Source organism: Pyrenophora tritici-repentis, chromosome 1, assembly GCF_003171515.1.
Source record: "Pyrenophora tritici-repentis strain M4 chromosome 1, whole genome shotgun sequence".
Taxonomy (NCBI): Eukaryota; Fungi; Ascomycota; class Dothideomycetes; order Pleosporales; family Pleosporaceae; genus Pyrenophora; species Pyrenophora tritici-repentis.
In genome coordinates, this window is record NC_089390.1 from 2,638,078 (window position 1) to 2,652,036 (window position 13,959).

Here is a 13,959-nt window from a genome sequence, read left to right on the forward strand (position 1 = left end):
ATAACGGCGATTCAAGATGATGGGCAGTTGGGGAAACATGGGGGTCTGTGCGCAAGCTAAGGGCTAACTACTTGTCGTCTGGACTCTTCGGCTACTTAGCCCTGCTCACTGAAATCTAACATATGCCTTCTGGGTTTAGTGACATTCGACCTGTATTGAGGGGCTCTTGAAAGAGGCGGGATGGAGCGCTGAATGATGGACGGTCTAGGCATCAAGGTGAGATGTTTGGCTAGCACGAGGCCACCAAGATGCGATCAAAGTGAAAACCGGGTTGGGAAGAAGAACGACGGCCAAGATGGAAGTGGTTTAAATAGAACCAATGGCGAAGCTATGGATCTGACGAGTGATGCGGAGTCAGCAGAGTTCTCAGTGGATTCAGCATTGGAAGCTGATAGCAATGAACCTGGACCACGAAGCCCTTCATCTGCAAGTTCCTCATCAGACTCAGAATCGGATGCCGACAAGAACACCGAATCGAACAGTGCAAACCCTTCCCTGGATCCCATACGTCGTATCAGCTGTATACAAGAAGCACAACTCTCACCAGATGGAAGCTGTATCTTCACCTCAGACTATGGCCGGAACTTTTCCGTTTATCCCATCTCCAACGACATTTCGTCAGGAGACGACCCTCAGGATCTCAAACCATACACGTCGTTCAAGGCTCCCAGTCCAATATGGGCTTTCGCTGTCAACCCACTATTCAACCTACAAGACCCCGCCAGTACAACTGTGCTACTGAGTCGGCGAGACTTATACATCACCTTGCACAACGCACTATGGGACATGTCTAACCCCGCTAGTTCTGATATGCAGTCATCAAGCACCGCCACAGTCAATATCTCCACACCGCTAGCCTCGTACAAACTGGTCAACAACCTGACCGAAGCCGTGACTGCTCCTCTCAGCCTATCTTTTTCAAGCGACAGCAACCACTTTTTCGCCGGTACGCAAGATAAGATCGCCATATTCGATATTCAAGAAAGAGACGCACCAATCCATACCATCGCCACCATACCCGCCAAGCGTACCAAACTTAAAGGAGGCGGCCGCGGCTTCAAAGGCTACATATCTGCTCTATCATTGTCTCCACCCACCATCGCCTCTACCGACGGTCTCATCGCAGCAGGATCGTGGACACGCTACGTAGGCATCTATGACCCTGTCTCCGGCGCCGAAGTAACTCACTTTCCCCTCCCGGGCAACATTGCCTCATGCTCGTCTCTCGGAAAGATGCCACGCAATAAAAACCTCGAGCACGTCATGGGCATGGGCGTTTCATCACTAAAATGGAGCCCATGCGGTAGGTATCTCTACGTTGCTGAGCGGTCCTCTGACGTCCTGCTTATATACGACGTCCGTAACTTTTCGTATTCGCTAGCACATTGCGCTGGGAGAAAGGCGCTGACGAAGCAGAAATTGGGCTTTGATATTTGGAATGCGGGACAGTCACCGTATGATATCGAGGGCACGAGCCATGAGGTCTGGGCTGGTGGTACGGATGGCAGGATTCGTGTTTGGAGAGATCCGTATGTTAAGGAAGGTGCTGTAGAGCCGGACGAAGTTGTTCAGATCCATGGAGAAGAAGAGATTCCTATCGTCAGTACTCTGGTTCATGCTTCGGGTAGCTTGGCGGCTGCTGCGTGTGGGATTGTTGAGATTGACGATGGTATCAAGACGCGGGGTCAACAGAGAGGTGGTGGGTTGAGGCCGAAGATTCGTGAAGGGGGCTCTTTGGATATTCTCGGCTTGGGATGATATTTCTGCAGCGTTCAGAGAAGAATGAGATGTCGCCATCGTGGAACGCCAGAGTAGTAAGCGGGACAGAGCTATATAGATGATTTCCACGATCAGCAACGTTTTTGGTAGCACTACATACTTATGAATTAGAACTAGTTATACAAAGTATATATGGTTATATCGGCCTCCACGTTAAACTTGACTGGATATGTCAACACCTCGATCCGGTATCATTGGTTGAGATATGGCTATCGGTAGGCACTGGTCGATGGCAATGCCGCGAATGGTCGAGCTGTCAGCAAAACGTCCTACTTGGGCAGGTCGGTTGCGGCGATGTTGAGCCTCCGCATCCTCTGACTCATCGGGACATATTGGGGGCCTATTAGAGTACATAGTACAGCCATGCGTTCCGTCTCTTGTGCATCTCTCCATGATACAGACTTCCTAGCTGCCTTGACTTACCTTGCATTCTATCTCCAACCTTCTCTCAAGACAACATGCCTCTCGAACTCCGCCCTATGGCGGCCGCAGACACACTGTCCTGGACAAGAGTTCGCACACTTGCTTACTACGGCCCTACACATGATGTCGTGCACAATGGACCTATCAGTGATTCATCGATACGCGGTGTAGCCGAAGACCGTAAACGTGAGATTGGCCAGCCAAACACGTGGCATTGGAAGGTAGTCGATACGGGTCTGGAGCCTAGCTCTGATGACCCTCCTGGCAATGGCGGGAGAACGATTGCCATCTCAGCGTGGAGTATGCACAACGTTGGCACTGAGAAGAAGGACTTGACAGCCGGCTTTCTACCACCGGAATTGCGACTCGATGCGCTGAGTTCACTGTTGAGTCCATTGCGAGAAGCTCAAGAATCCATCATGGGCACCACTACGCCCTTCTTCATGCTGCACCAGCTCGCTACGCATCCGGATCATCAGGGCCGAGGGGCAGCAAAGGTTATGCTGGATTGGGGGCTTGGAAAGGCGGATGAAAGGGGGTTGGTTCTATATCTCAATGCTACAGAGACGGGGCAGGTGGTGTATGAGAAGAGGGGATTTAGGCTGGTCAGGGCCCTAGAGTGGGATCGGAAGCCGTGGGGTGGGGAAGGCAAGGATTGGCACGGGTGTATGGTACGGCAGCCACATGGATCAAATGTGGAATGAATAGTAGTATCCCGTGCATGTTGGTGTTCATGTGGTGTTTCGGACGGACTGAGCGGTAGTCCGAAAGCAGTGCAGCGACCCCGCAACAATGTTGTTAGAGTCGGGGGCGCGGGATTTGTCGTAGTCGTGAACAGCTTCTCCAGTAGTTCGGGATTAGACAGTTGAGCCTCGGCCTGGGGTGACGTATTAGTCCGTGGTGGAGGGCGCGCACTGTTCACGCTTCTCCCGCCGCAATGGCGCAGCGTGCGCCTGTTGGACTCGGCGTGGGCGTAAACCGGCTGGTTCGATAGACATGATGCGCCTGGGCAGGGACCTGAGCCGCCCACTGGAGTTTGATCCTATTCTTGTTCCCTTGACCAAGCTTGTCGCCCGTTAGAAGCGCCTGCACCCCCAGCTCCACCGCAGACGCAGCGACCTACAGCGCCCGTCATTACCACCCTCTCCACTTTCGTCGACGCAAATCGCCGACCGCATGTCCGCGCAGGGCTAATCGAGGGGCATGGGACGCAACGCGCGGAAGCGGATTTCCTACGGTAAGTACCGCCTCGCTGCATGCGCCCTAGACTATGCGGGTGAGGTGAAGGACAAGCAACTGACACCATGTCTGCGCAGTGCTGCCACTTGCCAACTCGGCCGGAGGACACAGACTCGGAGTCAATGGCTTGGCCGTCGACCCCCAGAATTCCATCCTGTATGTGCCTGTACCTGTCGGCTGAACCGACTGTGGCCGACTAACATGGCATAGCTACTCGGGTGGCCGTGATGGCGTGATATGCGCCTGGGACCTGCATCTTGACCTGAACCATACGAATCCAGACGAGCGCGACCCTTTTGCTGACACCAATGCCACCGATTTCAAACCTCCACCCACCCACTTCCGCCAGCAAGTCCAGGCACATACGCACTGGATCAACGACCTTGTCCTCGCCGAAAACAACAACGCCCTCGTATCCGCCTCGTCCGACATTACCGTAAAAGTATGGCGCCCCGCAGCAGAGGACAAGCTGCCGCCGCAAACGATAGGCCTGCACACCGACTACGTCAAGCGCGTCGCGGCGCCTGGAGGCAGCGAGAACTGGGTAGCCTCGGGTGGATTGGACCGCAAGATCAGCCTATGGGACCTCAGCGGCGCGGGCAAGAAGCTCGAGATTGCAGTGGGCGAGGATGAGAATACGGCAAAGGGCTCGGTATATGCCCTGGCGGCAACACCCAACATCATCGCGAGCGGCGGGCCAGAGAGCATCGTTCGCGTATGGGACCCAAGGTCAGGCAAGCGCATCACCAAATTCGTCGGCCATACGGACAATGTGCGCGACATCCTCCTCGCTCACGACGGCGACATGATCCTGACGGGCTCCTCGGACCAAACGGTCAAGGTGTGGTCAATGACGGCAGGTCGCTGCATGTACACGCTCACCATGCACAACGACAGTGTGTGGTCGCTGCACTCCGACTCGCCCGAACTCGATGTTTTCTACTCCTCTGACCGCTCTGGTATCGTAGCCAAAAGCGATGTGCGCAACTGCGCCGAGATGGATGAGGGCCTTTCAGTGGCAGTATGTCAGGAACACGAGGGCGTAAACAAGATTGTTGCGGCTGGTGACTACATCTGGACGGCAACCTCGAGCTCGAGTATCAACCGGTGGAACGATGTAGAAACTGCGGCCGAAGTTGAGCTTCCGGAATCCTACAAATGGCACAGGAACAGCGTGTCGACTATGCGATCGCGATATCCCTCACCTCCTGCAGGCAGTCCGCGCACTAACGGAGAGACGGTGAAGATACCGCTCAAGTCTCTACTGCGCATGTCTAACACCGCACCATTCCCACAAGCGGTCGCACCAAAGGACGCCGATGTCTCTACTCTGGCAAGCTCACGGAAGCAGTCAGAAGTGTTGGTAGCTCCCGACCACGGCGCTGTTGGTACGATACGGGCGCTGCCAGACTTTACCATCGAAGGCCAGAACGGACTCATCAAGCACCATCTCCTCAATGATCGACGGAGAGTGCTTACTTTAGATACTGCGGGAGAGGTGGTGCTGTGGGATTTGCTACAGGTAAGATGACCCATCGATGTACTGTGCATTAGCTAACATGACTAGTGTGCGCCCATAAAATCATATGGCAAAAAACACATGGAGGACGTTATACCAGAAGTGAACACCCAAGACAGCGTTGCTCACTGGTGCGCCGTCGATACAAGGATAGGAACTTTGACATGCATGCTCGAGGAGAATTACTGCTTCGATGCCGAGACTTATGCAGATGAGCTAGAGTTTGAGGAGCCCATTGATTTCCGGGAAGATCATAGAAGTACGCATCACCCATAACAAGTCCAAGCAACCAGCTAACAACATGCAGTAAATCTCGGCAAATGGATACTGCGATACTTGTTCTCCAATCTCATCGATGAAGAAATCAAACGCGACGAGGTTGTACGAACAGAGCTACTCAAACAAAAAGAGGAGCAGCCGCAAAGCCGTCCCACCAACATTGAATTGCCGAATATGAATGTCAATGGATGGAAGGATGCAATTTCAGGGCCGACATCCGCCTCTACTCTCAAGGCTGAGAACAATACTCGTCTACCGCACACACCAGGCCTGGCCATTGGTCTAGCCACGCCGATGGCAGGCCCTATGAGTGCAGGGCGCAACTCGACTAACAATCCTCTAACGCCGACTCAGGAAGAAGGGTCGCAGTTGGAGAAGACCCAAACACAACGAAGCTCAAATCAAGATGGTGGTGACTACTTTGGATCCGCGTCCGGTATCAACGGCAGCAGCAATGGAAATGGGAAACCCGCTGAAATACCAAAAGAAGGCTCAACTGATTCAAAAGAAGAGCCCGTCACATCACCCACCGAGACCGATACGCCGACGAAAAAAGGCAAGGGCATGTTTGGCAAGAAGTTTTTTAATATGAAGAAGTTCAGTACCGGGACCGCCGTTCCTGAGCCAGCTAAGCCAGCTGTGGACGAGAAGGCTGAGGACAGCGATTCACGCTCTAACAAGACGGACGAAAAAACTATCGAAGATAACTTCTACGGTACGATTCAGCGGATTCGACAAGGCTACGAAGAACGGATAGCTGCTGGAGCGACCAAACTAGACACTGAGATCGCGCCAAGCCTGCCCAACGAAACACCTGTATTGAAACCGCCAGCGATGACCACGATTCTCATCCAGGAGGACCGTCCCGATTCCGGCGGTGTTGCAGATCTCTTCGAAGGCAAAGTCGGAACCTTGGGCTTACAAGCCGATCTCATCGAAAAAGCCGCGCCCATGTGGCTAGCCGAAGTCTTGCTACGCGTAAGTACCTTCAAGAACCATACAACTTCCACAAACTAACCCCGATACCTAGAACCAACTCCCACCAAAAGACATAGTCAAAGTCTCCTTCGTCCTCGAGCCTTTTGGCAATGCACTCCCATCCATTTCATCCGACGGGTACATTCCTTTTTCCCTCCCCTTGGAGACAGCAGCACAAGCTAATTCGACACTCAGCAACAACCGCCTCAATGCGAACCGCATGCTGCGTGCGCGCAAGATACTGGGCTACGTCGCAGAGCGCATCGAGCCTGCGCCCAGCAAGGAGGATCTCGAACAACAGGCTGCTGAAGGCGGTGTACTGAGACCAGAAGATTATCTGGAGTTATACTGTAATGGACAGGTAAGCTATGTTTCCGTTCCCCTCCCATGCATCTCTACCTTTCAAAATAAGAAAACCCGCTAACATGGTACGCGTCCAACAGCTCATCACACCCACCATGACGCTAGCCAGTATCCGTGCACACGTCTGGCGCGGTGGTGGCGACGTCCTTCTTTACTACAAAGCAAACGGTCGCAAGGAAATCAAACACGCTCCTTACCCCGGTCCGCAGTCTGGTGCCCCGCCAGGTCCGATTCATGGATTGAGAGTTGGGGCTGGACTAAATTCTACGCCGGGCAGTAGCAATGTCAGTGAGAGGAAGCAGAGTAGTGAGGCAGATCAGAGGAGTAATAAGGATACCGCGGGTTTTGGGCCATAAGGGTGGTTACGGGTGGCTGGTATGGAGTTGGATATGGCGAGTGGAAGATGGGTTGGATTGGTTATCGTTTCTTGGATAAGAGAATACGGGTACAGGGACATAACAGGGATTGTGTAGTTGTGCATAGCTCAACTTCGCTCAGTCTAGCCTCTATACATCATTGGTCTTTGTCCCCGTTGATCTTCTCTGCGGCAGTCTCACTATCCCTCATCTTCATCTTCATCCAAGCATCATTTGTAATATGCCGAACTTCCCCTTCCAGGTTTTCCTCTGTGACTAGAGATCTTGGCCGATATGTCTGCAGGAGTCGGCAGTCGAACGTCAGTGCAAAGGCAAGAGCAAGAGAAGGGGCACGACTGCATGGTGTCGAAAACGGGGAGTCATAATCGCATTCCAAGAAAGCTGTTGAGACAAAAAGTGAACACTCTTTGCCCCTGCGTTGATTGGTATATATACCTTCTCAACACACCCCCGCAATTAAGGCAGGGAGACAAAGTAATGCGAGTGGTTTGCAACGCAGGCCCTTCACGGTGCTGACTCCGGCTCTGGCCCTACTCGGCGCTGACCTCATGCTCTTACCCTTACTCGGCTCTGGTCACTCACCCAACCAGCAGTTCCTTTGCGAACATGCTGATGCGCTGAAAGCGACCCGGGCTCATAACCTATTGGAACAAGGTCCCTCTAGTAGTATGACTACCATGGATAACCGAGTGGGAGGAGGGACAAGGCGGGGTGGCTGCAACGTATTGTATTGACTGTCGTGTTATGTGTCCTCTCAGGCTGTTGTGGTGGATGCCATTGCCCACCGGGCAGTGCCTGCCACACCAGCACATCATGTGACCCCCAAGCACCTTCTACCTGGACTGAACCCAGATATTCTCAACAAAAGCTGTCTTTTTGCATAATAGACTAGGCGATAAGAAAAGTGAGCGGAATACATTTCCTATGCAGTCTTCATGTGTCGTCGCCGTCTTTACGCATACATACCCACCTAGGCAAGTAACGACCGGTTAGGGCACAAAAATAAAGTGGTGGAACGTGCAATACGTCTTGATGCATTCAACGTCTCTTCACAAAAACGCAAATATGGTATATAACTATGTAAATCGAATAATAGCCCCTTATCCTACACGAAAATGCGCCACGTATCCTATCCTATCTATCCTACCCATTCATGAATACGAATGAGAATACGAACAACGAATCCCCAGCAGATTGCACAATGAAAGCCGGCCAACGTTCAACATCCCGTCATGAACCGTAACCCACTCCTAAATAGCGCCATTGTAAATGTCCCTCAATATCGGTCTTCCATCCAAGATTCCCCTCTTCCCAGCCGTAAATACCTTGCCAGGTATCCTCCTCACCTCGGGACTGCCACTGGAGCTCTTGTTACCCAGCCTCCGTTTCGGACTCCTGGCATTGACTTGCTCAGAAGTGGCAGCCAGATCACCGAGTGCCTTGCGTTTCTTGCATGGCGTGGGTGATAGAACGGGGCTTCTGACCATGATATCTACATGAGTCAATTGATGTGAAGGACGGGTTGGCGTTTTACTGGTTTGTGTGATGCCTTCGTCGAAGCTATGAGAATCGATCATTTCAGACTGGAGATCGATGACCCAGTTTTTCTTTCGGCAGAGGGTGACCAGGTCGCGCAGGAGTTCATTACTAGAGAGTGTCTTCTCACTGCCCAGGATGACGAGCTTGGATCGTGCGCGTGTGAGAGCAACATTGACACGTCTTCTGTCTTTGAGTAGGTCACCCACTACTCCGTTTTCGTTGCTGCGCACACAAGATACTATCACAACTTCTTTGTCGCGACCTTGGAATTTGTCGGCGGTATGCAGTTCGACGCCCGCGCATCCTTGACCACTGATTGCTGGTGCGGCGAGCTCAGATGATTGTGTTTGTGTATATGCTGATGACAAACTTTGGCGCAGCATAGCGAGTTGCGAGCGATAGAAGGCTATGATGCCGATCTCATCGGCCGCAACTCCAAGGCTAAGGAGTGATACTGTAAGCTGTGTGACGAGGCGGGCTTCGAGCGTGTTGGTGATGCGGGACCCTGACTGTGTTTCCAGGGTAGCGGAAATCAGGTCGGTATTGATAAATACCACGGGCTGGTCTGGGGACAAAGACTGTGTCAGCCAACAGCCTGCGGTATCTGAACCAGAACAAGTTTCCGCTGCACTCGATCGGGACAGGTATCGCTTCTGGTGATAGGTCTTTAAGCCATCTGGCTTCGGCAGTGCGAGCTTGCGGGAGGCTACACTAGCGGTACCGCACTTCAATCTTCCAGAGTATATAAAGGTATTGGACAACAGCATGACATCGGCGCACATACGGTATTGATGCTCTAAGCTGACAACTGCCTGTGGGTGGGCTTCACAGAGCAGCTTGAACAGTGAGACATCTAGGCCACCTTCCATGGCTTCCTTGTTCTGTACCAACGGCGGAAGCTGGTAGTGATCACCTACAAGGATGAACTTCTGGGCCATGCGAATAGGTCCAAGGCAGACTGGTAGCGTGATTTGTGATGCCTCGTCGACGATGCAGTAGTCAAAGACTCGACGGTTGAAGAGGGAATGGTTGATAGTCAAGCAAGTAGTGGCCACGACGGGCGGCTCCATCCAAGATCTCTCAAGCTCCTCCACACTATCCTTTGGCTCTACTCCGAGCGTAGCGAACTCTCGAACCTCTGGGTGGATCTTCTTTACCGTGCCAAGGCGCAGTATGCCAATTTTGTCGTCCCGGATTTTGAGAAGAATATTGTCAACTGCAGTATGTGTGTAGGAAGTGAGCAAGACACTTTTGCCTTTTGCAACGAGGGTCCGGATAATGTGCGCAATTGTCGTTGTTTTTCCGGTCCCGGGCATCCCTAGCACCAGTGCATAGTCTTTCGCAGACATGACTTTAGAGACAGCAGCTCGTTGATCGGAATTCATAGACATTTGTGACGATTGGGGTATTGATAGTGCATCCGTGACAGGCTTGAACACGGGCGCTCGCCCATCCACAATGAGCGCACGAAGGTCGTGAGCTTTGTAGACGCTGTTGTCCATAATTTGGATAAGGTTGTTGCGGGCTGCAGCCATGCCGTTGCTGAACTCGTCTTTATCCAAACGATACAACACTGGCTCCTCATCGGCCTCATGTTTGGAGACTGTATCGCCTTCTTTGGTAACCTCCATGATGCCGGCGAAGGTCTGATTGCTTTGCGAATTGAAGCCCGGGAGCTTGATACGAGCATTGTGCAGCCGTCTATCAACAGCAACAGTGATCCGGCGCTTCTTGACGTTGGTCACATACCCATTTGCCAGCGCGAAATGGCCTTGTTCATCTGATACCACGATGGGCTCACCGACGATGAGTTGGGATTCGGTGAAGGAGAAGCCTGGTACCGGCCGCTGTTTGATGAATGTGTAGCTGTACCGGTTGATCTTCTGGCCGTTCTCCTCTTCGTGTGCAGACCCAGGTTCTAGTATAACGTTGGAGAAGCAGCGGCCCAACTTCTCACGGTCGGTGCTCAGCATGGTCCATAATTCTCGGCGAAACTTCATCATATCCGTCTCTTCCTTGGTTAAGAGGATATCCCATTTCTTCATGAAGTCCTGGTGGGAACGCTGCAGTGGTTGTACGAGCTCGTCGTATCGCTCTTTTGTCTTCTTGTTTAGCATCTCACCTTTCCCATCCTCAACGAGATTGTGATACAAAAAGCATGACTCCTGTGCGTAGCACTTTTGACACTTGAAGTCCTCTTTCAAGATAGGCGGTAGTTCAATGCGATCTCGGACGTAACATGCCAGCTCATTACGCTTGATGATCATGTGCATGATGTCGTTACGAACAGCGGGGACGCGACTGATATCGGAAGTTTCGAGGTAATACAGGATGCCGTATGCAATATCAACATCTGTACTGGTTAGCCATATATGGGCTTACTTTTTAACAATGAATCATACCATAACGATTGGATAACAATAGGTTATACAAAGCAGTTTGCGCGACGTGCGCAGCATTCGAAGAGTTCTTGCCAGTCTTCACTTCAAACGGCACTGTCAGAGTCCGTTCACCCTGATCATCCCGCATTGTGACTTGTACGGTAGCATCTATGTTTCCTTTCAAACCGTACATGGGGGACCAAACATGTTCTTCGACGTCGAGCAATTTATTAATGCTCATGATAGACTGCCGCCCATTAAGCTCTCGAACAACAGCGTCATTTTGAGGTTCTGCGCGAACAAACAACTTTGCCCAAGCCTGCAGCTCGGGTAGCTTGCTGCTCATGTGTTCCTTAATGGCTTCGCACGTCGAGTTGATCTCCAGAATAGTCTCCAAATGGCGCGGTAAAAGGACATCAATTATTTCCGAAAGAAATACGGAGTCCCATTTGTTCACTTTCATGGCTTCTTGAAAGAGCTCGTGGAGCAATGTGCCGTAGAGCATAGGCGCATTAGCCTTGCTCGTCGCCTTGACTCTGTCCTGGAGCACCGCTCGTCGTAAGCAACCAAATGAATCGGCAACGACGGTTGATGAGATAAGATGGTCTGGATGCAAGATGAGCATATTGTGGTGATCGTCAATTATGCACTGGCCAGTGTTTGTGAATTCGCCAATGACGTGAACAAAAGACCCTGTTGTACAAGGCGTATCGAACCAAGCTTGTCGTAGGGTGATAGCTTTGAACAGCTTTGTTTTCTCTTCTTCGACCAATAGCACCTAGGTGTGTTAGCTCCGGCACTGAACTATTGGAAAGGAGACTGACCTTCTCAGGCATTTGATAACCACGGTCGGTGGTGTATGAACCTTCGTCCACTTGTTTGATTAAGTAACGCTGTATGGCCCTATTGTCCTGCTGGCTCTTCGAGAGTTAGTACGGCTTCATCATCATGGGTGATTATGGGTGGTACGTACAGTACTTGCTGGTACCTGTGTCGCCGCGACTTCAGCAGCAGCGAACTCTTCGGCATCAATATCGTCACCAAACTCGTCGTCGTCATCGTCATCCAGGAGATTGATTACAGGCGCTGGTGTGGCATCTTCAGTGGCTGCGAATTCTTCGTTTCCTGTTGCAGCGGCTTGACCTGTTGTTGCCGACTCTACAGATCTCGTATCGTAGAGAGATGCAACTTGCTCCAAGTCCGCAGCAAAATCATCCTCATCGTCTATTCCGAACTCGTCGTCACTTCCGGTCTGTGGGAGGGCTGGCAAAGTTACGTGTTGTTCGGGCGGCGGTGGACTGACCGGTTCTGTAGGAACGGTAACATAGCTTGTCAGATATGTTGGTTGATCGACGTGCTGGGGCACTATATCCAGGGCTTCTACGAGGTCCGTATCAAAATCATCATCCCCAAAGTCATCTGATGATCCTGGAGATGCTTGGGGTTGGTCGGCTACCAGTTCAACATTAGAGTCATCCTCTTCTTGAACAAGCTCATCATCACCATCCAGGCCCACACCAAGAGGCTCTGACCCGGGTTGCATGGTTTCAGACGTGTCCATATCTTGCTCCCGGGCACGTCGCTGTAGAGGGGAACCTGACGAGACACCTTGGCGATCTCCAGCCGCGGGTAACGGAGACGAACTCGAGGGAAGTTGCGAGTATATGCGCGGCTGCGGTTTCGATACGCATTCCCTCATTCGCTGCACCATGCTTGCAATATTGGGCTTCGCAGGTTGTCCCGGCATCGTACCATCGGAACTGGAAGCGCCAGCAAACACATCCTCGGTTGTATCTTTCTCCTGGTGGAAAACACCATGCACTCGCCTCCTCTTCACGTTCGAGGCGGGAAACTCAACGCCACAGCTCGCCCAGCGTCGTAGTCCGTTGACGCTTCCAGCAGCGGCAGCAGATCTCGGTGACGACTCATTGATCAGGTGCGCAAATGCTACATTCTTATTGGCGCCTGGTGTCCCTTTGCTGTTTGTGTACCGCGACCATAGTTCCATGGCCGGATCAGCCTGGGGGGTCGTGATGTCTTTCCGGGCCTGATCGAGTCTACTGTCTTCTTGTGACGGTGCAGGCGACGAACTCCTAGCGCGCTTCTTGTTCTTCCGTGGCAAAGGTGTATTCACTGCTTGCGACCCTCTCCATATCAGCTGCTCTTCTGGTGAAGCGACGGGCGGCGGCGCATGTCGCGAGGAGTCATCAATATTCCCAACGAGATCCGCCAGCGGTAGTCTCTTGGTGGCTGGAGTGGATGGCGGCGGGCAGTCGGTGATGGTTGGTAGCTTTGGCGTCTTGTTGTTGTTGCTAACATCTTTTGCGACTCGGTTCGCCTTTGGCGTGGCCATTGATTTAGATATCTTGGCTAGCGCAGCGGGTAGGTTCTCTTTCTCAGCCTCACACGCCTTCAAAGATTCGGCATTTGACGCACTCTCAACGAATTGGAAAGACTTAAGCTTCGTCCGGGTTTGAGTCGACGGCATGATGGGAGGGCCGCTTACTACTTGCCACGTCGGTGGTGCGGCGTGGTTATTAGGGTGGTGGGGGAAGGCACCGTTGCGCGGGCGGTTCCATTGGCCTCGATATTGCTGCAGGGAAGACGATAAGTATGTTTTCGGTGAATGCTGAGTGTCATCAAAATACCTTCGGCTTCTGGTCCTGGTCAAAGAATGACCTCTGGCGAGTCGACATGGAGGCGATGGACGTCGGAAGTGGACTGAACGCGTGAACGCGTCGCGTGCAGCCAATAAGCTGGGGTGAAGCCAAAGCGGAACATAGAAGCGAAGTCACGTGGGTGGGCGCCGGCTAAGGCTCGGAGCAATGTTTGTCTCGGAGCCGAGTTGGAGAGTGCGGGACCTACGCCGCCAACCGCAATCGGTCATGGAATTGACAGGCACTTGACACACATATCGCAAGTGCCTCCGCGTATCACGTACATTCGAAAGAGACGGGAACTAGGGACGAGTCAGATTCGTGCTTTTGCACCAATTGCAGCTTTGTCACATAACAAGCTGGGGCCACTTGCATCGCCTACTAAGCGGAGTTTAGAGATTCCATCCCACGTTGCTGGGGCTCTT

General features: G+C 52.3%; 4 protein-coding genes across 4 annotated transcripts; 3 read left to right on the forward strand and 1 right to left on the reverse strand.

Moving 5' to 3' along the window:
* Nucleotides 1–330: 330 nt before the first annotated feature.
* On the forward strand, nt 331–1,758 carry PtrM4_010630 (uncharacterized protein; the record flags this gene model as incomplete). Its single annotated transcript, XM_001931013.1, has 1 exon — nt 331–1,758. The coding sequence occupies one exon, from the start codon at nt 331–333 to the stop codon at nt 1,756–1,758; it is 1,428 nt and encodes a 475-aa protein (XP_001931048.1).
* A 479-nt stretch (nt 1,759–2,237) lies between these two features.
* Nucleotides 2,238–2,906, forward strand: PtrM4_010640 (Acetyltransf-1 multi-domain protein; the record flags this gene model as incomplete). The annotated part of the gene is made up of 1 exon (XM_066102986.1): nt 2,238–2,906. One exon carries the CDS (start codon nt 2,238–2,240, stop codon nt 2,904–2,906), a length of 669 nt encoding a protein of 222 aa, XP_065965188.1.
* A 499-nt stretch (nt 2,907–3,405) lies between these two features.
* Nucleotides 3,406–6,936, forward strand: PtrM4_010650 (WD40 repeat protein; the record flags this gene model as incomplete). Its single annotated transcript, XM_066102987.1, has 8 exons — nt 3,406–3,439; nt 3,519–3,597; nt 3,652–4,963; nt 5,009–5,219; nt 5,268–6,217; nt 6,270–6,355; nt 6,413–6,578; nt 6,661–6,936. 8 exons carry the CDS (start codon nt 3,406–3,408, stop codon nt 6,934–6,936), a joined length of 3,114 nt encoding a protein of 1,037 aa, XP_065965189.1.
* Nucleotides 6,937–8,207: 1,271 nt separating this feature from the next.
* Nucleotides 8,208–13,365, reverse strand: PtrM4_010660 (Superfamily I DNA and RNA helicase and helicase subunit; the record flags this gene model as incomplete). The annotated part of the gene is made up of 4 exons (XM_066102988.1): nt 8,208–10,849; nt 10,899–11,655; nt 11,702–11,797; nt 11,959–13,365. 4 exons carry the CDS (start codon nt 13,363–13,365, stop codon nt 8,208–8,210), a joined length of 4,902 nt encoding a protein of 1,633 aa, XP_065965190.1.
* Between the last annotated feature and the right edge of the window lie 594 nt (nt 13,366–13,959).